Source organism: Pristiophorus japonicus, chromosome 16, assembly GCF_044704955.1.
Source record: "Pristiophorus japonicus isolate sPriJap1 chromosome 16, sPriJap1.hap1, whole genome shotgun sequence".
Taxonomy (NCBI): domain Eukaryota; kingdom Metazoa; phylum Chordata; class Chondrichthyes; family Pristiophoridae; genus Pristiophorus; species Pristiophorus japonicus.
In genome coordinates this window covers 30425485-30452449 of record NC_091992.1, presented here as the reverse complement: position 1 = coordinate 30452449, position 26965 = coordinate 30425485, and the positions used below count along the sequence as shown (strand labels likewise).

At 44.7% G+C, this 26965-nt stretch overlaps 2 protein-coding genes and 1 long non-coding RNA gene across 5 annotated transcripts in view; 2 read left to right on the top strand and 1 right to left on the bottom strand.

Moving 5' to 3' along the window:
- Positions 1–2233, bottom strand: part of usp32 (ubiquitin specific peptidase 32) — a 213953-nt gene extending 211720 nt beyond the window's left edge. For both annotated transcript variants that reach the window (XM_070857168.1, XM_070857169.1), the window contains exon 1: positions 2036–2233. In XM_070857168.1, coding sequence (XP_070713269.1) covers positions 2036–2093 — 58 coding nt within the window. In that variant the 5' untranslated portion in view covers positions 2094–2233. The remainder of the gene's footprint in view (positions 1–2035) is intronic.
- Positions 2234–2331: 98 nt separating this feature from the next.
- Positions 2332–26965, top strand: part of LOC139226414 (uncharacterized) — a 103703-nt gene continuing 79069 nt past the window's right edge. The window contains exon 1 of one of the 2 annotated variants that reach the window (XM_070857171.1): positions 2332–2362. Coding sequence is in view for 1 of the 2 variants with exons in the window: in XM_070857170.1 (XP_070713271.1) it covers positions 2358–2362 (5 nt within the window). In the remaining variant the exon portion in view is untranslated. The remainder of the gene's footprint in view (positions 2363–26965) is intronic. The other variant, XM_070857170.1, reaches the window with a different exon arrangement.
- Positions 17312–26862, top strand: LOC139226415 (uncharacterized). The gene is made up of 3 exons (XR_011587254.1): positions 17312–18325; positions 23144–23567; positions 26191–26862. It is a non-coding gene; the product is annotated as an uncharacterized lncRNA (long non-coding RNA).

Genomic DNA, 26965 nt, shown 5'->3' with positions numbered 1-26965 from the left:
CCCAAGGCACTTCACAGGAGTATTGTGTGATAAAAATTTGACACCGAGCCCCATAAGTAGAAATTAGAGCAGGTGCCCAAAGGCTTGGTCAAAAGGGTATGTTTTAAGGATTGTCTTGAAGGAAGGGAGAGAGATAGAGAAGCAGAGAGGTTTAGGTTGAGCGGTTATAATCAGGGATGCTCAAGAGGGCAGAATTAGAGGAGCGGACATCTCGGGGGAAGAGGGCATTGTGGGGCTGGAGGAAATTACAGATTCCTCAACCAACATCACTGATACATTATCTTGTCATATAGACAACATTTTTTCACACAACACAGGCAAGATCTGCATTTTTGAATGTGTTTTATTTGCAGGTGCAGCATAAAATTGGAGAATAATGTCTCTACTTCCCTCCAAGGCAATAGAATCAGTTCATAAATACAGGATAAATTTCAGTGTTGTGGCTTCACTGTTAGCCAACCAACGGCAGCCAATTTACAAGTGTTAGTAAACATATAGGATGTTCCTACAAAAGGAAAAAATACCAAAATAGAGAACTGATAACTGGGCGTTATAAAGCTGCAACGCACATTTGAAGGCTTGAATGCTAAGTTTCAAAGCAAGCCATTCAAACATTGAAATCTCAAATATGTTGCAGCTGTCATACACCTATATAGAAAGAGTAATTTTGTATCCTTTGAATAACACAACGGGAAAGAGAACTCGAGTTCAATTTCCAGTCTCATCGATTTCTCATTACCATCGCTGATTTATAACCATCGCGGCTAGAGTTTTGTTGTGCAGCTTCGCACCATGGGACAGGGTTAAAAAAAGACATAACCCTAAAGCAGGACCAACATCTCATCTTATAGAAACTGTACATTTTCTTCTAAAACACGCTAAGTTATAAGTCCTTCTACACACGTTATATGTTTATGAAAGGCCGGAAAACGACCGGTTACTAACGATGAATCATAACTGCTCTTCAAATTTTTACCATGTAGTATTCTTTAAGTTTTCAATTAAAGATTACTTCGTCTTAATTGTAGCAGAATTATTTGATAATCCCACCTTTGATTAGAGTGTTTTTGCTCAATGAATAGGCAATCAGAAATTAGATACTACAGTTTCCAAATGCGTTAAGGAGTTGAGGGAGCAGCTAAGCACATCAGGGCAGAATCCATCGAAAAAGTGACAGTTGCTGCAGAACTCACTGGTGTCCACAAGTCTGCGTCACTCTGTGCTGTGGTGGCCGCTATATCATATGCTAAAATTTCGTCGTAAACGCGACATTAAAAGGTTATATCCTGGCTGCTTCAACCCGTGTTATGATTATCGCTTACATTTGAGACAGGTAAGAGCACTTGGTCGGTTAGGAGTACATTTTTGTTAAAGGGGCAATTTTCACTGCCTAGTAATAAATTACTGCAATCATGTTTTTGAAATTCACAGAAACGAAATGCCCCACTCGCACAGATGCAACATAGCACTGGAAATTATTTTCATTGCAGCCAAGTGGTGAGAGATCGCTCTTGTTATGAAAACACCCTAAGCCCAGAGATTTAGCAAATTCAGGCAATTCAGAGTCCTCGTTATTTCTCGATCACAGTAATTCAAAAAAAAGATTTCCTCCTCTCAGCAACCTGAGATTTCAAACAGACCAGGGAATGAAAACCCTTGGTGAACATTGACACACAGACCCGCCCTTCAACACCAGCTCTGAATGTAACATATAAATATATAGATATAGCCTAAAAATATATGAAGCATTAAAAAAAAATACACGGGAGGCAATATGGGCGGTCGCGCACATTCCCAATTCCTCCTTTGTGATAGATTCAGACATGTTAAAAGCTGGATTTTAAAAAATAACAGCAAATCAGTGTCATGTATAAAAAGTCCCCCCCCCCAAAAGGGACGGAGTTTCCCTGTCTTCACGGACGCGTGCAACATCCCTGTCATGTGGAAAGCCATCTCAAATTCAGTGTACTGTTCGGGAGGCCAAAACTCAGGGGCTTTAATGTTTTTTTAAAAAAATAAACAAAAAAAACCTCACCTCGTTTCACCGCTTCGTCGTAAGACAGAAAGCCTATCCTTGACTCCTTGGCGCCCATATTCCCTTCATTTCACTGTTTATTTTTTTGTAGCTGCTGGTCTCCCCGCCCGTGACTTTTTTTTCCTCCTTTTCAGTCTCTACTTTTCTCCCTCAGTCGAAACCCGGCCTCAGGTTTGTCCACAACCTCCATGCTGAGTCACATGACCCCGCGCGGCATCATATGCCGCGGCCGCGCCACCAAGCGGGAAGCCAGGCGCGTACGCATGCGCACGCCGACGTTCTCGCTCCTTCGGTCCCCCTCCTTCCTCAACACCCTTCGGCCATGTTGTAAGTTGTGACGTTTTATTTTATCTTGTTTGTTTCTAAAGTCGGTCAGTTGCTATTAGAAGCACAGCTCCAGTCATTTTTTTTTAAACCTGTCACAATTTTATCTGAATTTTATAGACAATAAGGTGATAGGCAAAAAGAAACACTTGTATTTTTATATATCTATATAACGCCTTTCACGACCACCGGACGTCCCAAAGCGCTTTACAGCTAAATGAAGTACTTTTTTTCTTTGAAGTGTTAGCCACTGTTGGAATGTAGGGAACGAGGAATGTAGAAAGATAACCAGAGCGAAAAAAATTAAGCAGAGAGTTATTATTGATCTGGAATGCACTGCCTCAAGGGATGGTGGAAGCAGATTCTATAATAACTTTCAAAAGGGAATTGGATAATTAGTTGAAGGGAAAACATTTTCAGGGCTAAAGTGGAAAGAGCAAAGAACTAATTGGATAGCTTCCTCAAATATTTTTTTTTAAACAGCGAGTTGTTATGATCTGGAATGCACTGCCTGAAAGGGTGGTGGAAGCAGATTCAATAGTAACTTTCAAAACGGAATTGGATAGATACTTGGAGTGTCGGGGGAATTTGCAGGGGAAAGGTCGGGGGAGTGGGACTAGTTGGATAGCTCAACAAAGAGCCAGCACAGCCAGGATGAGCTGAATGGCTTCCTACATTGATATTGGCCCGGAATTTGCGGTCAGGGAAATGGCAGAAACTTTTGAACAAATATTTTGTATCTGTCTTCACGGTAGAAGGCACTAAAAACATCCCAATGGTGGATAATCATGGGGCTACATGGAGGGAGGAACTAAAAACAATCACTATCACTAAAGAAATAGTACTCGGTAAAATAATGGGTCTAAAGGCAAGTTCCCTGGACCTGATGGTTTGCATCCTAGGATCTTAAAAGAAGTGGCTGCAGAGATAGTGAATGCATTGGTTGTAATCTACCAAAATTCCCTGGATTCTGGGAAGGTCCCAGCGGATTGGAAAACCGCAAATATAACGCCCCTATTTAAAAAAGGAAGCAGACAGAAAGCAAGAAACTATAGACCAGTTAGCCTAACATCTGTCGTTGGGAAAATGCTGGAGTCCATTATTAAGGAAACAGTAGCAGGACATTTGGAAAAGCATAATTCAGTCAAGTAGAATCAGCATGGTTTTATGAAAGGGAAATCATGTTTGACAAATTTGCTGGAGTTCTTTGAGAATGTAACAAGCAGGGTGGATAAGGGGGAACTAGTGGATATGGTGTATTTGGATTTCCAGAAGGCATTCAATCAGGTGCCACATAAAAGATTGCTGCATAAGATAAACGTTCACGGGGTTGGGGGCAATATATTAGCATGGATAGAGGATTGGCTAACTAACAGAAAACAGAGAGTCGGGACAAATGAGTCTTTTTCCGGTTGGCAATCAGGAACTAGTGGGGTGCCGCAGGGATTGGTGCTGGGGCCTCAACTATTTACAATCTATATTAATGACTTGGATGAAGGGACCGAGTGTAATGTAGCCAAGTTTGCTGATGATACAAAGATGGATGGGAAAGCAAATTGTGAGGAGGACACAAAAGATCTGCAAAGGGATGTAGACAGGCTAAGTGAGTGGCCAAAAATTTGGCAGATGGAGTATAATGTGGGAAAATGTGAGGTTATCCACTTTGACAGAAAAAATAGAAAAGCAAAGTACTATTTAAATGGAGAAAAATTGCACAAGTGCTGCAGTACAGAGGGATCTGGGGGTACTTGTGCATGAAACACAAAAAGGTACAGCAAGTGATCAGGAAGGCAAATGGAATGTTGGCCTTTGTTGCAAGGGGGTGAAGTATAAAAGCAGAGAAGTCCGGCTACAACTGTACAGGGTATTGGTGAGGCCACACGTAGAGGTCTCCGTATTTAAGGAAGGATATACAGGTTGAGCGTCCGGACACCGGGCTGATCCGTGGGATCGTCCGGAAACCGGGAAATGTTCCGAAATCCAGACTCCCCGGCTCTTGGCGGCCCGACCCTGCCCCAGTTCCACATACCTCGGCCCAGGCAAAGACGCTCCAAAATCCGAAAAAATCCAGGACAGCCTCAATCCCGAGGTTTCCAGATTTCGTACGTCACACTTTATTTGCATTGGAGGCAGTTCAGAGACGGTTCACCAGGTTGATTCCGGAGATGAGGGGGTTGATGTATGAAGATAGGTTGAGTAGGTTGGGCCTGTACTTATTGGAGTTCAGAAGGATGAGGGGTGATCTTATTGAAACATATAAGATAATAAGGGGTCTTGACAAGGTGGATGCAGAGAGGATGTTTCCACTCATAGGGGAAACTAAAATTAGAGGGCATAGTCTCAGAATAAGGGACAGCCCATTTAAAACTGAGATGATGAGGAATTTCTTCTCTCAGAGGGTTGTAAATCTGTGGAATTCTCTGACCCAGAGAGCTGTGGAGGCTGGGTCATTGAATATATTTAAGGCGGAGATAGACAGATTTTTGAGCGATAAGGGAATAAAGGGTTATGGGAAGTGGAGCTGAGTCCATGATCAGATCTGCCATGATCTTATTAAATGGCGGAGTAGGCTCGAGGTCCCAAATGGCCTATCCCTGCTCCTATTTCTTATGTTCTTATATTAAGGGATATAGGGATAGTGCAGGAAAATGGAGTGGAGGTAGAAGATCAGCCATGAATGGCAGAGCAGGCTCGAGGGGCTGAATGGCCTACTCCTGCTCCTATTTCTTACGTTCTTATATTATGAAGCGAATGCATTTGTCGCTGGCCCCAAAGTATGCTACGCACAAGGATCTCGCGATCTGTGTCGAGAACGTTTAAGTTTTCTGACATTCAATTCAATTCAAATCAATGCAGGTTAGTGGGGCTCCTCTTGTGTGAGCTGCTGTGGTGTCAACAGGCTATCTAAGCAGACAATCAAAATGCAGAATTCTCACAGACCGTGAGTAAGCTCTTAAAATTATAACTTTTTAAAAAAATTAGCAAGTGCAAAGAAAGATCGGGGCTTCTGTAATGAAAAAAGGCACAACTGAAATAAAATTGAACAAACTTAATTTTTTGTTAAAGTTTCTTAATAATTGTAATTTCTATTAAAATGGATAAATTTCACACTGCACAAAATTAAAATTAGTTTTTCAGGCCTAAACCTTTGTTCAGTATTCAATATGCTGTTAGAACCCAAGTTACACCTAATTCCTTTGGGTCTAACTTTTAGTGGGGAATTTTACAGCTTAATTACTGCAGAAGAGCTGAAGGTTTTGTCAGTTTCCCTGATTTGAGGCATTACCATGATTGCCGGCTCTGGGTGGGGGTGGGGTGCACAGTACAGCGCAGCGTGTATCAGAACAGTGAATGACAGACCGCAACTTCAAATCCTGAAGTTGCAGATAGTTTCAAAGGCAGAATGACAGCGAACGTTGCCAATTCGCCGTCATCCGGACCGCAACTGCCGGACTACTGCAGCTCTTTAACAAGCTGAGAGGGGATTCCATATAAATCAGTAATGGGCAGTATAAAATTATCAGATTTATTATACTGAAGAAGAATTCTTTTCAGGGAGTTGATGAATTGCTTTTGTCAGTGCATGGTATTAAGTAAAAGGGCGTCTAACTTAGTACATAGACCGGTAATAACCAATAATTTTACAGTTGTCAAGAGGAAATACAATTTGAAATGTACACTGTACTTTTTATTTTCAGTAGATATAAATTCACAGAGGCATAAATTTCACTTTGCAATGTAGGATTGCGACATCTCTGGGTTTTGAACTGGAGAATCTGTTTCAGTGAATTGCTTGACATTACTAAAATGCAAACAAGACACCAAAAAGTTTGATTCTTAAAACAAAAGTCCATTTTATTGTATTTCTATATTTTATGGTGTGGTTACCTTAACAAGGTTATCAATGAAATGTCATAAGCAGCAAATTTACATACCAACCTAAAAAAAGTAGGAAGAACTGACACAATGTTAATTACTCAAGAACGGCCCTGACATGTTAAAACAATTTGTTCCATGGGTTGTGTAACAAGTGGTAGGCATATGCAACATTCCTTAATTACATTGGTTGAGCTTGACTCAGTGGCAATACTTGCCTCTTAGTCAAAAGGTCATGCGTTTTAAGTCGCACGGTAGGACTTAAGCACAAATATAGTTCTGAGGGAGTGCTGCATTCTTGAAGATGCTAGGGCTGAAATTCATGCCTGGCAGAAACCTGGCACACCTACGATTTTTTAACTGTTCTTACCGCCGTATGGGAAGAGGTCGACTCTTCTTCGATATATTCCGGCTTTGTGTAATTTTTTTTCGACCAGACCGGAAGTCGGTCATAATAGGGGCGTAAGTGTTGGTGAGGGATGGAAGTTGGGGTGGGATCAAGACAGCGGCGGAGCGGTGGTGACGTCAGTGCGCATGTGCGTCACCACGTCTCTCCCCACATTTAAAGGGGAGAGAAGCAGCGATTGTCTAGGTTCGGCCATTGGGCCACCAGGGAGGGTTTCAGCCAGCGGGTGCCAGTCTGCCTATTGGCGGCCTAGCCGAGCCTGGAGCCATAATTGTACAGGCGATTGGGAAGTTGGCCCGCAAAAAAAAAACATGGCGGCCGCAGCATTGCGCCCTCCCCTTGAAGGACCACCATGATGCCATGGCTCACACACACAAAACAAGGTGCCCGACAGAAAAAGCTGTTGGGGGCACCGCGCAACGGATGAAAGATTTTGGCAGGTAAATTTTGTGTGGATTAGGATGTAGGTGCGCGAGATCGGTGGTGCGCTGCGCTTTGATGACACGCTTGCGGCGGTCGACAGCAGTAGGGCGGAAATGGGGACAGGCCGAAAATTCCGTGAGATGAATTTGGATTGTGGTGGCCAATTGACTGCAATGCGGTGGCCACTCGATTCCGCCGCATGGCCGACGCAAAACGACGGTAATGGGCCTTATCCAGACCCTAAATTTCGGCCACGCTGTCTTTTGGATAAGATGTTAAAGAAAGACTCTGGGGCCGAAATTGGTGAAGGCCAAGGGCCACCCAAGTGCAGCCCAAAGGACCACCGATGGCCGCCGAGATACCTAACGGTGCTTTGGGCGAGAGTTTCGACAAAAAGGTCCTTGAAAGGGCACTCAGCAGCAAAAGAGGGACTTACGCCGTCAATCTGGGCGGCAGCTCCCAATCTCGGCGGCAAAAGCTCTTGCCGCACAAGTGTCGCCGAGGATGGAGTTGAGCCCACGGAGGGTAGAAGAGCTGAAAAGAAAAAGCAATGCAAAAAAAAATGTAACACCTTCGGGGACCCCATGCAGGTAAGTCGCTGTAAGAAATTTAAAAAAAATCTTCCCGAACCAGATCTTCATACCTACTGTCGGGGATAGACCAGCCTCCATGCAGCGGTCCTTCTCCGTTCTGGCGTCGACTCCCGCCTGCACCAGTCTGGCATCACGGCGTGCGGGAGGTCACTTGCACCACTTGGCCATCCGCTGACGTCAGCAGGCGGTTCCCGGCGGTTCTCCCCTCCTGCCCGTTCCAGCCGAAATGCAAACTGGCACAGGGCGGAACCCGAAGAGAAATGTTGGCGGATGTCAGTGGCAGTCGGCGGTGAGGCCATCAATTTTGGCCCCTCTCTGTTCAGGTGGGCGTAAAAGATCCTATGGTACTATTCAGAGCAGAGCAGGGTATGTCTCCTGGTGTCCTGTCCAACATTTATCCCTCAACTAATGCCACCAAAACTGCTTCACTGGTTATTTATGTCATTGCTGTTTGTGGGACATTGTTGCTCACAAATTGGCTGCTGAGGTTCACAGAGCATGGAGGATGGGAGGCTGAACAGGAGATCATTGGAGTAGTTGTGGTGGAGTTGACAAAGGCATTGGATGAGAGTTTTAGCAACAAATGGGCTGAGGCAGGGGTGCAGTCAGGCGATGTTACATAGGCAAATGTGGCGGCCAATTTGTGTGCGAAATCAGGGGTTTTGTCTCTACTGCCCTATCTGGGCATCCATTACTCCCTCGTGTGAAGGAGGCCTTTCTGATATCAGTCCAAAATTTGCCTATCACTGGTTTAGACTTGTGCCTCCTTGTCATTCTGTTATGGTTTAAATTTAAGTAGAGTTCTGGACTTTATAGAATCATAGATGTTTACAGCACGGAAGGAGGCCTTTTCGGCCCATTGTGTCTGCTCTAGCCAACAAAGAGCTATCCAGCTTAATTTCACTTTCCAGCTCCTGGTCCGTAGCCTTGTAGGTCACGGCACTTCAACACAGCCAAGTACTTTTTAAATGTGAGGGTCTCTGCCTCTACCACTCTTTCAGGCAGTGACTTATCTCTTCTATATTCTTTACTCACTTATATACTTCGACAAGGCATGAAATACTCCTGCTTCTCCAGTCTTTCCTAATAATTCAGTCCTGTGACATTCGGGCTCGGTCATGTGGCTCTTCTCTGGACCATATTTGGGACTTGAATATTTCCCACTGACGAGTCAATTTTAACCCTACCTATCCGGCGTAAAGTGGGCAAGTGTGCGGTTCAAATCAGCCGTGACTTATCCAACGACATCATCCTGGATCAATGTTCCCGCTAAGTTGTGTGGTCGTGTAGCAATGGGAAAGGCTTTTCCATTGTAAGTACCGCATGTGCGCAGAAATTTAAAGGGACTGGCTTTTCCATTGTTAGTACTGCACATGTACAGAAATTTAAAGGGACCGCGCAGGTCACTCACCAGATTTTCCATTGTATGTACCACACATGAGCAGAATTTTAAAGGGACCATGCAGCTTACAGGAAACATTGCCTCAGGAAATACTGCCATCTTCAATTTGAATCCACTGTTCTGATCTGGCGGCAAAGGCAGCCACTTGAAGCTGGCAGGATCCTGCTTTAAATATGCAGATCGGGGTCCGATGACATGATTGGGCCCTACTGCAATTTTAACTCTGGCCTGAGTCGGGAAGCTGTTGTGGCTTTCCCACCAAGTGAATACAGCAGGAAAGCAATCCAGGACTTGCTGTCTGAATTTTCACTCCTGCCCGCTGACCAGCTGCCAGTTCCCGCCCTTTTCAGGCGGATAGCTGGCTGGCAGTATGCAGCTGAAGATCGGGAGTTAAAATTTCCCACATCTTTGCCAATGTCAGAGGGGCAGCGGACTTTGGTGCTCACTTTGCTCACCTGCCCGCTCTAATCCCTCTGTTAAAATTCACCCCACAATTTATAATAGCTCTGAAGGCAATTTTCTTATTTTGAGAAGAAACATAAGAACATAAGAAATAAGAACAGGAGTAGGCTATACGGCCCCTCGAACCTGCTCCGCCATTCAATAAGATCATGGCTGATCTGACCATGGACTCAGCTCCACTTCCCCGCCCGCTCCTTATCCCCTTATCCCCTTATCGTTTAAGAAACTGTCTATTTCTGTCTTAAATTTATTCAATGTTCCAGCTTCCACAACTCTCTGAGGCAGTGAATTCCAGATTTACAACCCTCTCAGAGAAGAAATTTCTCTTCATTTCAGTTTTAAATGGGCGGCCCCTTATTCTAAGATCATGCCCTCTAGTTCTAGTCTCCCCCATCAGTGGAAACATCTTCTCTGCATCCACCTTGTCAAGCCCCCTCATAATCTTATAAGTTTCGATAAGATCACCTGAATTCCAATGAGTAGAGGCCCAACCTACTCAACCTTTCCTCATAGGTCAACCCCTTCATCCCCAGAATCAACCTAGTGAACCTTCTTTGAACTGCCTCCAAAGCAAGTATATCCTTTCGTATATATGGAAACCAAAACTGCACGCAGTTTTCCAGGTGTGGCCTCACCAATACCCTTTATTTAAAAGCTACAGAACAGTGGTTTTAGCTTGTTGCACAGTTTGGGGAGCTGAAAGTCCAAGCTCTTAAAACTGAGAGGCAATGCCTAATGGAAGGTTCAAAATAACCATCAGCTCCATGTGCAGTGCACAATATACTTAGGGTCTCCAAGACCAGTATATAGAATCATTTTGTTTGCTGACTCTAAATATGTTTGTTTCTCAGTCAGGACTTGGTCTGATTGGGAACTTTCCAGCATAGACTGCCAGTTTATTTACATAACATTGCAAAACATTTATGTAAATATGATGTGGTTCAAAATGGAATATTTAAGGTGGATGCCCTTTTTATGTTATTAAGATGTTCATTTTAAAATTGAAATGTGTCATCATTTATTACCTTATTTTAGAGTTCAATACTATGCAAATGTGACAACATGACGCATTAAAATGAGGAATAGAAAATAAAGAAATGCTAAAGAACTTTGCTCTTGTGTTGTAAAAGTTTAATAGTGTGAATAGTGGAAGAAATCTTCGGTAATACTGCCAAATCTAAAATAGTGCCCTCTTTTGGATATTTTGAACAGCACCAGGAATGCGAGTTAATACAAACGGACATATCTCGTCTGTTAAAAGTAGAAATTGGAAGAATTAGCAAAATATGCCCCCAGCATAAGATTTAAACATCTATTTCTTCAACAGGCTTTGCACACATGGGTAAATATTTCAATATTGAATACATACATCATCTTAGGCACTCCCTCGGAGTCATGGATGATTTGCTTCCACACTAATAGGAGTTCTCAGGTGACTGAAGAGACCAATGCAGGACCTACAGTCTCTGTCAGAGGTGGAGCAGACGGTGGTTGAAGGGACAGGTGGGTAGGGTGCTTGGGTTGTCGTGCGTTCCTTCCGCTGTTTGTGCTTGATAAATTTTAACAAGATCTGGTATCCTGTTAAAAGCTCAGAAGTTAATTTTATTTATGTAATGTGCAGACTCTCCGATCTGCTATTTAAATATATCCTGGGATAGGCAGATCTGGACTACTCTAAGCACTGCTGAGAAAAATCCTTGGCAGAATGTTGGGAATCTTTTTATAAATTTGATAAAACTATATTCCCTCTTTCTAGGCAAAAGGTTTCACATGCATGCTCAAACAATTAGTCTACCAATTGCACTCTTTCCCCCGCGCCCCCCCCCCCCCCCCCCTGCCCACACACACACAACAAGTACAAACACTGAAGAGGCAAACACCTCTTCATAGCTCTTTTTTTTTAAATCAAGCAGTCGAACAGCTATCCAAACTGAAACAAGCAGAACATTATTTTTACATCAGCTGCACTATAAACATTCACTCCTCCCTACACTGAGTACTAACTGTGTAAGTCAAGACTCACTGTATAGTCTTCTACTTTAACAGAGAAGCTGGGATCAAAGCAAGAAGCAGAAAGACAAAATCTGGAAAGACAAGAAAAACAGAGAATGACCAAGAGATACAAACAGAAAATTTGCCACAACATGATTGGACTTCGATTTGAAGCCAGAGCTCTCCGCACAGTGAACTATCAATGTTACCAGAGCATAAACTAAGCATATCCTTGCAGGGAAAGAGGGTATATTGGGCTGAATCATACATCTATAATCTATTACTGGCCACTCAAGGGTATGCAACAGTACCCTTGAATAATTCAAAATGAGATTGATAGCAGCATGGGTCCATCTTTGCTTTTGCAAAGCGAAACAGAAGGACAGAGGTATAAGAAAGTGAAACGGAACAAAATAAGACAGTGGCACCTTTTAAAATTCTTCAATTTGCAGTCATCAGGGATGAAACAACACTGGATATGAATATGCCAGGAGGTAGTTCAGTAGTTAAAAGCCCACAGAGTGACTGGGCTCAGTCCCCACCCAAACTGTCATTTGCATTCAAGCAGTCTTTGTGAGTGAGCTTTGCTGTTCTAATATCTAATTAACTGCAGGGAATTGCTTTCAAAGTGACATTATGGGCCCAAGTTTCCACAGGATAAAAAACGGGTGCCCCTCCGAGCTGGGCGCCCGTTTTTTGCGCCTAAAACGGCGCCAGAAAAAAAATGCGCTATTCTCGAGCGCTCTGCAGCTCCTTGTCTGTTTGGCGCGGCGGAGCCTACACTCGCGCCGATTTTGTAAGTGGGAGGGGGCGGGTACTGTTTAAATTAGTTTTTTTCCTGCCGGCAGCGCGTGCGCGTTGGAGCGTTCGCGCATGCTCAGTGTGAAAAAAAACATTGGCACTCAGCCATTTTTGTAGTTCTTTGTAGCTGTTTAATTTTTGAACATTTTTTAATAAAACCACATTGCCATCAGCACTGAGGCTTCCCTTCTCACTGTCTCCTTCCCCTCCCTCCCTCCCCTCCGCGGCAACAAGCCGCTGTCTCCTTCCCCTCCCTCCCCTCCACGGCAACAAGCCGCTGTCTCCTTCCTCTCCCTCCCTCCCCTCCACGGCAACAAGCCGCTGTCTCCTTCCCCTCCCTCCCCTGCGCGGCAACAAGCCGCTGTCTCCTTCCCCTCCCTCCCCTGCGCGGCAACAAGCCGCTGTCTCCTTCCCCTCCCTCCCCTCCGTGGCAACAAGCCGCTGTCTCCTTCCCCTCCCTCCCCTGTGCGACAACAAGCCGCTGTCTCCTTCCCCTCCCTCCCCTGTGCGGCAACAAGCCGCTGTCTCCTTCCCCTCCCTCCCCTGTGCGGCAACAAGCCGCTGTCTCCTTCCCCTCCCTCCCCTGCGCGGCAACAAGCCGCTGTCTCCTTCCCCTCCCTCCCCTGCGCGGCAACAAACGGCGGTTTCCTTCGAACGATGGCTGAAGCACTTTCACACAGGTAGGAAGATGGTTTATTTAATCTTTTCTTTGCTTATAAATGTTTATTCAGGTTGGATTTATTTGTATAATATTTGTAGACGTATAAATAAGGATTGATTGTAGAATTTAATGAGTTCCCTTCCCCTCCTCCCTCCCCCCCCCCCCCCCACCTCGTTCTGGACGCCTAATTTGTAACCTGCGCCTGATTTTTTAATGTGTAGAACAGGTTTTTTCAGTTCTACAAAAATCTTCACTTGCTCCATTCTACTTTAGTTTGTAGTACGTTTTCACTGTGGAAACTTTGAAATCAAGCGTCAGTGGCTGGACACGCCCCCTTTTGAAGAAAAAATTCTGTTCTAAAGTAGAACTGTTCTACCTCACTAGAACTGCAGAAAAAAAAATGTGGAGAATTGCGATTTCTAAGATAGTCCGTTCTCCACCAGTTGCTCCTAAAAATCGGGCGCAAATCATGTGGAAACTTGAGCCCCATATATTTATAATTTTGTCCTCGTGCTGGTATCTTCCTCCCCATTTATACTGTAAGTTAAATAAAGCACTAGCCATAAATCACAGCAACACCAGTTCATTCTGCTTCTGTATTAGAGTTGAAGCAGCTTTTGGAACATTTACTGGCAGCATGACTGCTCTACAAAATCATATAAAATTGAATAATAAGTTAAAGACATGTAAAAGCTTGAAAAACTGCTTATGCACCAGCAACTGCACATGCATGCAGAGTGTGCATGCAGGTGGTATGCTGGGGTTTGCACCATTTCACTTGCTTTAAAAAGTATTCTTTACTCAACTGATCTTATACTTTTCTATAGAGGAGCCAGGACACAGGGAAGTGCTCCAAAATTGGCTGAAGCAGGCAGGAGAGAGTCAGGTTGATAGATTTCTATCTACCTCCAAGTTCCCTTTCTCTACCATTAAAGTTTGTATTGATGAGAAAGCAACGTCAAAGTCACTTCTACTGAGTTCTGATAATCATGAAGTTGAGTTTTATGGAATGTCCTTGGTTATAGTGGCAAATGGCATTTACATGAAAACTTGTACTGCAGCACGGCAAACATTCTAGCTGCTACTTTCAACTGGAACTACTGTTGCATTAACATTATTGCATCTGTAAAGGTGAGCCCATACAGCTTGCTTCCATATGATGAATATTCATTTACTTCCAGACACTGAAATGCAGCATGTGGATTTGGGTGTCACCGTATGTGCTCTTCAAATTCCCAATATCTCAAAACTACGTCTGTGCTGACAGAAGAAAGAGGCGCACAAAGGAAGAAGTAAATCCACACAGGAATAGGGCCCTTAAATTTTATTCCCTAAAGTAAATTTGAGAAAGTGACCTTGGACTTGAGATTATAGAGGCAGTGGGGCAGGATAAAGCCAGATGTATTTTACCTCTCCAAAGAGATTACATGGCTGCTTCGTTTCAAAGTTGTTGACAAGTTTCAGTGAATGCAGATTTGCTGCAGGCATTGAAAAGGAAACTGGATGAGTTCTTGAGTGTAGCCAACATAACTATGTATAGAAAGTAGGTGGGTATGGGGGACATAGTGGCGTGATCTGGAACTTTTTTGATCGCCTTCAGGAGTTGGGAAAGGAATTTCCAGGATTTTTTTCCCTAAATTGGCCTAAGTTTTTTTTTTCCTGTTTTTTTGCCTTTCCCTGGAGATTGTGTGATTGGTTAGTGAGGGGGAGAGCGTGTTGGGGTTCAGGGTGTGCATAGGTTGCACCATGACTGTATTGGACAGGCTCGATATAATAGGCTTGCCAGCAACATTGAAGCCCATGGAATAAAAGGGACAGTGGCAGCATGGTTACGAAATTGGCTAAATGACAGGAAACAGATTAGTGGTGATCGGTTGTTTTTCCGACTGGAGGAAGTTATACAGTGGTGTTCCCCAGGGGTCAGTACTAGGATCACTGCTTTTCTTGATATATATTAATGACTTGGACTTGGGTGTACAGGACACAATTTCAAAATTTGCAGATGACACAAAACTTGACAGTATAGTGAACATAGAAAGTAGGTGCAGGAGTAGGACATTCGGCCCTTCGAGCCTGCACCACCATTCAATGTGATCGTGGCTGATCATGCAACTTCAGTACCCCATTCCTGCTTTCTCTCCATACCCCTTGATTCCTTTAGCCGTAAGGGCCACATCTAACGAACTGGCCTCAACAACTTTCTGTGGTAGAGAATTCCACAGTTTCACAATTCTCTGAGTGAAGAAGTTTCTCCTCAACTCGGTCCTAAATGGCTTACCCCTTATCCTTAGACTGTGACCCCTGGTTCTGGACTTCCCCAACATCGGGAACATTCTTCCTGCATCTAACCTGTCCAATCCCGTTAGAATTTTATATATTTCTATGAGATCCCCTTTCATTCTTCTAAATTCCAGTGAATATAAGCCTAGTTGATCCAGTCTTTCTTCATATGTCATTCCTGCCACCCCGGGAATCAGTCTGGTGAACCTTCGCTGCACTCCCTCAATAGCAAGCATGTCCTTCCTCAGATTAGGAGACCAAAACTGTACACAATATTCCAGGTGTGGCCTCACCAAGGCCCTGTACAACTGCAGTAAGACCTCCCTGCTCCTATACTCAAATCCCCTCGCTATAAAGGCCAGCATGCTATTTGCCTTCTTTACTGCCTGCTGTACTTGATTGCCTACCTTCAATGACTGATGAACCATGACACCCAGGTCTCGTTGCACCTTCCCTTTTCCTAATCTGTCACCATTCAGATAATCTGCCTTCCTGTTTTTGCAACCAAACTGGATAACCTTACACTTAGCCACATTTTACTGCATCTGCCATGCATTTGCCCATTCACCTAACCTGTCCAAGTTCCCCTGCAGTCTCCTAGCATCCTTCTTGCAGCTTGCACTGCCAGCCAGCTTCGTGTCAGCTGCAAACTTAGAGATATTACATTCAATTCCTTCGTCTAAATCATTAATGTATATTGTAAATAGCTGGGGTCCCAGCACTGAACCATGCAGCACCCCACTAGTCACTGCCTGCCATTCTGAAAAGGACCCGTTTATTCCCACTCTTTGCTTTCTGTCTGCCAACCAGTTCTCTATCCACGTCAATACATTAACCCCAATACCATGTGCCTTAATTTTGCACACTAATCTCTTGTGTGGGACCTTGTCAAAAGCCTTTTGAAAGTCCAAATACACTACATCCACTGGTTCTCCCTTATCCACTCTACTAGTTATATCCTCAAAAAACTCCAGAAGATTTGTCAAGCATGATTTCCCTTTCATAAATCCACGCTGACTTGGACCGATCCTGTCACTGCTTTCCAAATGTGCTGCTATTACATCTTTAATAATTGATTCCAACATTTTCCCCACTACCGATGTCAGGCTAACCGATCTATAATTCCTGTTTTCTCCTTTTTTAAAAAGTGGGGTTACATTAGCTACCCCCCAATCCATAGGAACTGAACCAGAGTCTATAGAATGTTGGAAAATGACTACCAATGCATCTACTATTTCCACGGCCACTTCCTTAAGTACTCTGGGATGCAGACTATCAGGTCCTGGGGATTTATCGACCTTCAGTCCCTCAATTTCCCTAACACCATTTCCTGACTAATAAGGATTTCCCTCAGTTCCCCCTTCTCGCTAGACCCTCAGTCACCTAGTATTTTCGGGAGGTTATTCGTGTCTTTCTTAGTGAAGACAGAACCAAAAAGTATTTGTTCAATTGGTCTGCCATTTCCTTGTTCCCCATTATGAATTCCCCTAATTCTGACTGCAAGGGACCTACATTAGTCTTCACTAATCTTTTTCTCTTCACATATCTTTAGAAGCTTTTGCAGTTAGTTTTTATGTTCCCTGCAAGCTTACTCTCATACTTGTCAAGAAGACATAGACAGGCTGGTGATAAAGGTGTTCAAAAATCATGATGGGTCGAGACAGAGTAGATAGAGAGAAACTGTTCCCATTGGCGAGCCAGAGGGCACAGATTTAAGGTGATTGGCAGAAGAACCAAAGGTGATGGAGGAAAAACTTTTACGCAGTGAGTGGTTAGGATCTGGAATGCACTGCCTGGAAGGGTGGTGGAGGCAGACTCAATTGTGGCTTTCAAAAGGAAATTGGATAATTACCTGACGAAAAAAAAATTGCAGTGCTATGGGGAAAGGGCAGGGGAATGGGACGAGCTGAAGTGCTCTTGCAGAGAGGTGGCATGAGTTCAACGGGCCGCATAGCCTCCTTCTGTGCTGTAACCATTCTCTGATGGACCAGCTGGTGTTTTTCTCCTTTGTTTTTGTATGTTCATATATATTCCTTTTCTGTTTCTTTAGGAATTCCCGAGAATCAGCTGGAGCTCTCAGTAATCCAGAAGAAGCCAGCATGTCACTGCACCCTGCATCACTCACTCCATCTGTTGCAAGCATCAGCACAACTACGTCTACTTTGAGGGATGTAGATAGTGAGTTTGAGGAGGGAGCTCTGGGTGAAGCTCAGAATACCAGTAGATAGCATCATTTGTTGGTGGCAGTGGAAGAGCAGAAACCTGCTGGCTTGAGGGCCAACTTGCATTCTTCTTCAGCTGCAAAGACATAGAATTTGAACTTGCAGGGCCTGCATGTAAAAGAGCACAGATGTTATCTGCAGTCTGTCCAGAGAACATAGGTACATAGAAGTCCTCCACTCGCATCTGTGCTGTCCTGCACAACAGCTTCTTGGAACTGTAGCCCCTGTGAAATGTGAATATTGCAGGAACTTCTGAAATGGAGCTCTCCTCCCTCATGACAGAGCTCCTTTACACAGTGGAAGTATCTCTCATAAATGTCCAAACTGTTGGGATGGACCCCTTGTATTCAAATATACAACAGGGACTAGTGTTCAGCTCTTATAAGCTGGGAGATTTAATAGAGTGACATTACACCTGATTTCACAAACCTCATTACTACCAGAGGTCTGTCCCATGTAGATCAATAGACATGGTGCACCCAGCAGCAACTACATGGTTTAAATAGGTACTCAGTGTGATGCCACATCCATACCTTCCACATACCCCTCTCCCCTTCAAACGATAGATGTGTCAGTAAATGGGCAGGACCAGCCAGACACCACAGGATCAGATATCATGAAACCAGTTACAAGCTGATCTTACGACCCGGCACAGGACTATTTCCAAACCAAGAGGCTCCCACTGATACCCATCGGCCAGTCACCTCATTTACTGCTGCCACTGGGAAATGGCGAAAAGGAACACTCGGTTAGGTTCCAGAAGACACTGTGAGCAAGATGAAGTGCGAGCATGAAACATACTAGGCGCATACACTTATCACTTGGCGCAGAGGATGGTGTTGGTGAAGGTGTGTTGGGCCACTGCATTGTGTACATAACAGTCAGTGACTGAGGCAACTCGGGCACTTTAGGTGAAGGCCTCAACCATGAGTGGTCAGCACATGCCTTTTGCTATCATCAAAAGAGTTTCAACAAAGATATTTTCTGGGTTACTGATTGTCCTCATTCACATGCTCCATTCTTTGACCTCTAGATGGCAAAGATGTGCAGCATGATCAGACAACAATAATCTTTGATCACTTGCTGAGGCTGTACTGGACTTCACCCCTTGTGTCCAGGCATCTGAAGTGCTGCTTCAAGTTATCTTAGGCATGCTAAGTAATGACGCTAATGAGTATCGTTATATCAGAGTTCACCTGGTCTTCTAGGGAGTTGCAAAGCTGCCCTGAGTCATGGCTAATGAAACATACAAAATAGGTGCAGGAGTAGGCCATTCGGCCCTTCGAGCCTGCACCGCCATTCAATGAGTTCATGGCTGAAAATGCAACTTCAGTACCTTATTCCTGCTTTCTCGCCATACCCTTTGATCCTCCTAGTAGTAAGGACGACTTCTAACTCCTTTCTGAATATATTTAATGAATTGGCCTCAACAACTTTCTGTGATAGAGAATTCCACAGGTTCACCACTTTCTGGGTGAAGAAGTTTCTCCTCATCTCGGTCCTAAATGGCTTCCCCCTTATCCTTAGACTGTGACCCCTGGTTCTGGACTTCCCCAACATTGGGAACATTCTTCCTGCATCTAACCTGTCTAAACCCGTCAGAATTTTAAACGTTTCTATGAGATCCCCTCTCATCTGAACTCCAGTGAATACAAGCCCAGTTGATCCAGTCTTTCTTGATATGTCAGTCCCGCCATCCCGGGAATCAGTCTGGTGAACCTTCGCTGTACTCCCTCAATAGCAAGAACGTCCTTCCTCAAGTTAAGAGACCAAAACTGTACACAATACTCCAGGTGTGGCCTCACCAAGGCCCTATACAACTGTAGTAACACCTCCCTGCCCCTGTACTCAAATCCTCTCGCTATGAAGGCCAACATGCCATTTGCTTTCTTAACCGCCTGCTGCACCTGAATGCCAACCTTCAATGACTGATGTACCATGACACCCAGGTCTCGTTGCACCTCCCCTTTTCCTAATCTGTCACCATTCAGATAATAGTCTGTCTCTCTGTTTTTACCACCAAAGTGGATAACCTCACATTTATCCACATTATACTTCATCTGCCATGCATTTGCCCACTCACCTAACTTATCCAAGTCACTCTGCAGCCTCATAGCATCCTCCTCGCAGCTCAGACTGCCACCTAACTTAGTGTCATCTGCAAATTTGGAGATACTATATTTAATCCCCTCGTCCAAATCATTAATGTATAATGTAAACAGCTGGGGCCCCAGCACAGAACCTTGCGGTACCCGACTTGTCACTGCCTGCCATTCTGAAAAGTACCCATTTACTCCTACTCTTTGCTTCCTGTCTGCCAAACAGTTCTCAATCCACGTCAGCACACTACCCCCAATCCCATGTGCTTTAACTTTGCACACTAATCTCTTGTGTGGGACCTTGTCGAAAGCCTTCTGGAAGTCCAAATACACCACATCAACTGGTTCTCCCTTGTCTACTCTACTGGAAACATCCTCAAAAAATTCCAGAAGATTTGTCAAGCATAAGTTCCCTTTCACAAATCCATGCTGACTTGGACCTATCATGTCACCTCTTTCCAAATGCGCTGCTATGACATCCTTAATAATTGATTCCATCATTTTACCCACTACCGATGTCAGGCTGACCGATGGTGTTTTCTCTCTCCCTCCTTTTTTTAAAAAGTGGGGTCACATTGGCTACCCTCCACTCCATAGGAACTGATCCAGAGTCTATGGAATGTTGGAAAATGTCTGTCAATGCATCCGCTATTTCCAAGGCCACCTCCTTAAGTACTCTGGGATGCAGACCATCAGGCCCTGGGGATTTATCGGCCTTCAATCCCATCAATTTCCCCAACACAATTTCCCGACTAAAAAGGATTTCCCTCAGTTCCTCCTTACTGGACCCTCTGACCCCTTTTATATCCGGAAGGTTGTTTGTGTCCTCCTGAGTGAATACCGAACCAAAGTACTTGTTCAATTGGTCTGCCATTTCTTTGTTCCCTATTATGACTTCCCCTGATTCTGACTGCAGGGGACCTACGTTTGTCTTTACTAACCTTTTTCTCTTTATATATCTATAGAAGCTTTTGCAGTCCATTTTAATGTTCCCTGCAAGCTTCCTCTCGTACTCTATTTTCCCTGCTCTAATCAAACCCTTTGTCCTCTTTTGCTGAGTTCTAAATTTCTCCCAGTCCCTGGGTTCGCAGCTATTTCTAGCCAATTTGTATGCTACTTCCTTGGCTTTAATACTATCCCTGATTTCCCTTGATAGCCACGGTTGAGCCACGTTCCCTTTTTTATTTTTAAGCCAGACAGGGATGTACAATTGTTGGAGTTCATCTATGCGGTCTCTAAATGTCTGCCATTGCCCATCCACTGTCAACCCCTTAAGTATCATTCGCCAATCTATCCAGCTAATTCACGCCTCATACCTTCAAAGTTACCCTTCTTTAAGTTGTGGACCATGGTCTCTGAATTAACTGTTTCATTCTCCATCCTAATGTAGAATTCCACCATATTATGGTCACTCTTCCCCAAGGTGCCTCGCACAACGAGATTGCTAATTAATCCCCTCTCATTACACAACACCCAGTCTAAGATGGCCTCCCCCCTAGTTGGTTCCTCGACATATTGGTCTAGAAAACCATCCCTTATGCACTCCAGGAAATCCTCCACCGTATTGCTTCCAGTTTGGTTAGCCCAATCAATATGCATATTAAAGTCACCCATGATAACTGCTGCACCTTTATTGCATGCACCCCTAATTTCCTGTTTGATGCCCTCCCCAACATCACTACTACTGTTTGGAGATCTGTACACAACTCCCACTAACGTCCACTGCCCCTTGGTATTCCGTAGCTCCACCTATACCGATTCCACATCATCCAAGCTAATGTCTTTCCTTACAATTGCATTAATTTCCTCTTTAACCAGCAACGCCACCCCGCCTCCTTTTCCTTTCTGTCTATCCTTCCTAAATGTTGAATACCCTTGGATGTTGAGTTCCCAGCCTTGGTCACCCTGGAGACATGTCTCCATGATGCCAACCACATCGTATCCGTTAACTGCTATCTGCACAGTTAATTCGTCCACCTTATTCCGATTACTCCTCTCATTGAGGCACAGAGCCTTCAGGTCTTGCCTTTTTAACACACTTGGTCCCTTTAGAATGTTGCTGCAAAATGGCCCTTTTTGTTTTTTGCCTTGGGTTTCTCTGCCCTCCACTTTTACTCATTTCCTTTCTGTCTTTTGCTTCTGTCTCCATTTTGTTTCCCTCTGTCTCCCTGCATTGTATCCCATCCCCCTGCCATATTAGTTTAACTCCTCCCCAACAGCACTAGCAAACACTCCTCCTAGGACATTGGTTCCAGTCCTGCGTAGGTGCAGACCGTCCGGTTTGTACTGGTCCCACCTCCCCCAGAACCGGTTCCAATGCCTCAGGAATTTGAATCCCTCCCTGCTGCACCACTGCTCAAGCCATGTATTCATCTGAGCTATCCTGCGATTCCTACTCTGACTAGCATGTGGCACTGGTAGCAATCCCGAGATTACTACTTTTGAGGTCCTACGTTTTAATTTAGCTCCTAGCTCCTTAAATTTGTCTCGTAGGACTTCATCCCGTTTTTTACCTATATCGTTGGTACCAATGTGCACACGACAATTAGCTGTTCACCCTCCCTTTTCAGAATGTCCTGCACCCGCTCCGAGACATCCTTGACCCTTGCACCACGGAGGCAACATACCATCCTGGAGTCTCAGTTGCGGCCGCAGAAATGCATATCTATTCCCCTTACAATTGATCCCCTATCACTATCGCTCTCCCACTCTTTTTCCTGCCCTCCTGTGCAGCAGAGCTAGCCACGGTGTCATGAACTTGGCTGCTGCTCCCCCCTGATGAGTCATCCCCCTCAACAGTACTCAAAGCGGTGTATTTGTTTTGCAGGGGGATGACCACAGGGGATCCTTGCACTGCTCTTCCTGTTGGTCTTCCATTCCCTATCAGGCTGTGGACCCTTTACCTGCGGTAAGACTAACTCACTAAACGTGCTATTCACATCATTTTCAGCACCGTGGATGCTACAGAGTGAATCCACCTTGAGCTCCAATTCCGCAACGTGGTACGTCAGGAGCTGGAGGCGGATACATTTCCCGCACACGTAGTCGTCCGAGACACCGGAGGCGTCCCTGATTTCCCACATAGTACAGGAGGAGCATAACACGTGTCCGAGCTCTCCTGCCATGACTTAACCCTTAGATTAACTTAAATTGGCAACAACAATGCTAAAAGTTACTCGCTGAGAAAGAAGAGAAAAAATAAAAACTACTTAGCAATCACCAGCCAATCAAAGGTAACCTTTGTCTTTGAGAAGCCATCTTTCCAGTGTGCTATCTCCTTCAAATAATTGAGCATAAAGGATTACCTTAAATGAAGAAATCATACTGATTTTAGGGATGTGGGTGGACTTTGCTAAAGTCACTATGGAACTATTGCTTTCATAAGCAGATTCTGTTGTCTCTTGTGCAAATCTTTGTGATGGCATCAAACTGCTGCTAGCATGATTGCCAACCAACTGCTCCTGTATTCATCTTAATATTATAAATTTTCCCAATGTTTTTCCATTTCATTATATCTATGAACTACAAAATGTATCCAAGAATGTAATATTTGATTCTTTTCCCCAGCATGTTTCAATCTAAATTATTTATGCAGCTGAATTGCCATGTGTTTGGAGAATGCTGAATATGGAAGGAAGAGATCAAGATTATGAACAGGGCAGTTTTTAGAAATTCATTCATGGGATGTGGGTATCGTTGGCACGACCAGCATTTATTGCACATCCTTAATTGCCCTTGAAAAGATGGTGGTGAGCCATCTTCTTGAATCACTGCAGTCCGTATGGTGAAGGTGCTCCCACAGTGCTGTTTGGGAGGGAGTTCCAGGATGTTGACCCAGCGACAATGAAGGAACAGTGATGTACTTCCAAATCAGGATGGTGTGTGACTTAGAGGCGAATGTGGAGGTGGTGGTGTTCCCATGCGCCTGCAGCCCTTGTCCTTCTCGGTGATAGCGGTCGAGGGTTTGGGAGCTGCTGCCAAAGAAGACTTGGTGAGTTGCTGCAGTGCATCTTGTAGACTGCAGACATGGTGCGCCAGTGGTGGAGGGAGTGAATGTTTAAGGTGGTGGATGAGGTGCAAATCAAGCGGGCTGCTTTGTCCTGGATGGTGTCGAGCTTCTTGAGTGTTGTTGGAGCTGCACTCATCTTGGCAAGTGGAGAATATTCCTGATTTGTGCCTTGTAGATGGTGGAAAGGCTTTGGGGAGTCAGGAGGTGAGACACTGGCCGCAGAGGCTCCTGATCTCCCAATACCTCAAATTTAAAATTCTCATCCTCGTCTATAAATCCCTTCATGGCCACTCAATCCCTATCTTTATAAACTTCTCCATCCCTATAAACCTCCGAGGACGCTACGTTCATCCAAAACTGGCCTATTATGCACCAGTCTAGGCCCTACAGTCTGGAATTACTTCCCTCAACCTCTCTGCCTCTTCTCCGTCACAACCCTCCTTAAAACCCATCTCTGACCAAGCTTTTAGTCACCTCTTTGCATCCCTCATTCTTTGGCACATATTATATTGTCTGATTATGCTTCTGTGAAGTGCCTTGTGACATTTTTCTACATTAATGGTGCAATATAAATGCAAGCCATTCTTAACTAAATAATTCATGATTTTTTTCCCCCAGCAATTGATCATACAAGCTGTTCCTGCTATCTGCCCTTGCCATACTGGATTCGAGTTCTTTCCTGCAGCCTCTGAGTGGGTGCCTAAATGGTAGCTTTGTTTGGTGAAAAGCTTTAGCTTCTCAATTTCCCAGTTTTGTGCACCACTTGGAGCTGCTGGGACTTTTGTAGCAGACGAACTCCACTACTCCTGTCCCCACTTCCCCTTTGTTGCTATTTCAGGTACATAGTTGGCATTTGCTAGCTTAATAAACATGTGGTTTTCAATATGCATCGATTTTTTTTGGGGGGGGTGGAATCTCTGATTTTGAATGCACTCTCAGGTTTACTTTGTCCTAACCTAGGTCCCCGTTTCCCCTACCTGGGCAGGTCCGGTGCTGCCGGAGTCGGTGGCGGGTCCCAACCTCGCTTCCGACTCCAACCCGCTCAAAACATAGAAACATAGAAAATAGGTGCAGGAGTAGGCCATTCGGCCCTTCGAGCCTGCACCGCCATTCAATGAGTTCATGGCTGAACATGCAACTTCAGTACCCCATTCCTGCTTTCTCACCATACCCTTGATTCCCCTAGTAGTAAGGACTTCATCTAACTCCTTTTTGAATATATTTAGTGAATTGGCCTCAACAACTTTCTGTGGTAGAGAATTCCACAGGTTCACCACTCTCTGGGTGAAGAAATTCCTCATCTCAGTCCTAAATGGCTTCCCCCTTATCCTTAGACTGTGTCCCCTGGTTCTGGACTTCCCCAACATTGGGAACATTCTTCCTGCATCTAACCTGTCTAAACCCGTCAGAATTTTAAACGTTTCTATGAGGTCCCCTCTCATTCTTCTGAACTCCAGTGAATACAAGCCCAGTTGATCCAGTCTTTCTTGATAGGTCAGTCCCGCCATCCCGGGAATCAGTCTGGTGAAACTTTGCTGCACTCCCTCAATAGCAAGAATGTCCTTCCTCAGGTTAGGAGACCAAAACTGTACACAATACTCCAGATGTGGCCTCACCAAGGCCCTGTACAATTGTAGCAACACCTCCCTGCCCCTGTACTCAAATCCCCTCGCTATGAAGGCCAACATGCCATTTGCTTTCTTAACTGCCTGCTGTACCTGCATGCCAACCTTCAATGACTGATGTACCATGACACCCAGGTCTCTTTGCACCTCTCCTTTTCCTAATCTGTCACCATTCAGATAATAGTCTGTCTCTCTGTTTTTACCACCAAAGAAAAATAACCTCACATTTATCCACATTATACTTCATATATAGAAGAATTTTACATTGATTGGGCTTGTTAAGCCTGCCCAGCGCATTTCCCAGACTATTGAAGGAAGCGGGTCTGATGAAGTAATTTGATGATGCATCATCAGCCAGTATTCCTTAAAGGGACCATGCACAAATTGAGTTTGACATTTGTGCTGTCAGTGCTCTGCAGCATTGAGGTGCTGCAAAAACTGCACAGAGGTCCATGGCTGCACCCAAGCTCTCCCATGACTCCCTCCAGATGCTTATGGAGGGAGTCACAGGACGCAAGGAGGTTCTCTTCCCTTCCAATAGGCAGAAGAGACCTCCCCAGGAGACCAATTCAGCCTGGTTGCACATTGCACAGGAGGACACAAGCAGGGATATCATCAGGAGGATCAGGTTGCAGTGGAGCAAACCTTTCAATGATATCAATAGATCACAAAACATTACTGCAAAGCCACACTTAATGTCATCCTGCTGTGCCACTCATCACATCCCCATCACTCTGCCTTCCCTACTCTACTGCACATCCTTACACCAACTTACCTTGCACTTCCACCCAATCCCCTCTATATACATTATCACTTCCCCATCTCAGTAGGCATCCCACACACTCGCCCTCATCCTAGTCCAATCGTACTCAGTAACAACATGCAAGGGTAGACACTTGGGTGTTTTAGGCAATGTTCATTTAAAGTTTCTGTTAATGTGCTGTCAAACATTGACATCTTTATTTTGTGTTCTTGGACAGATTTCTGTGCACCTTTGGAAGTGGTTTAGTGAGTTGCAGTGAATGGTGAGACATAATGGTATCTTCCTCACCCGCACCCCCCTCCCCCCACCCGCAATGGGGATGAGTGTGAAAGGAATCGTACAATGCGTTTCCTGGCCAATTGAAGGAAGCAGGTCTGAAGACATCATTTGATGACACTTCATCAACCGATTTTCTTAAAGGGACTATGAAAATTGGACATGGTAGGATGCTTTATGGTGTTGGTGTGGTGTGCCAACCTGGTACATCATGTGGCAGCCAAGGGTGTACAGCATCAAGTGAAGTAAATGTGACCATGGTGAGGCCATCCCTGGTGTCCTGGGCAGCATCGGTTGAATGCGCAGAAGGTTGGTGTTGTTGGTGTTGAATCCCAGCATTCCTTGGGAGCACTGTATATAAGCCTGCCCCTAAGGCCTGTTACTCACTCTGGAGTGTCTTAATAAAGACTGAGGTCACTGTTACTTTAGCCTCCCCCTGTGTGCAGTCTCATCTGTGTTAGGAACACAATAACTGGCGACGAGTATACGAGTCCAATGCAAAGATGCAGCAAACTGTGGGCATCCTGGAGAAGTTCTCGGAGGGTGAAGACTGGGAAGCCTATGTCGAACGGCTAGACCAGTACTTTATAGCCAACGAGCTGGACGGAGAAGGAAGCGCTGCAAAAAGGAGAGTGGTTCTCCTCACGGTCTGTGTGGCACCGACCTACAGCCTCATGAAGAATCTTCTGGCTCCAGTGAAACCCACAGATAAGTTG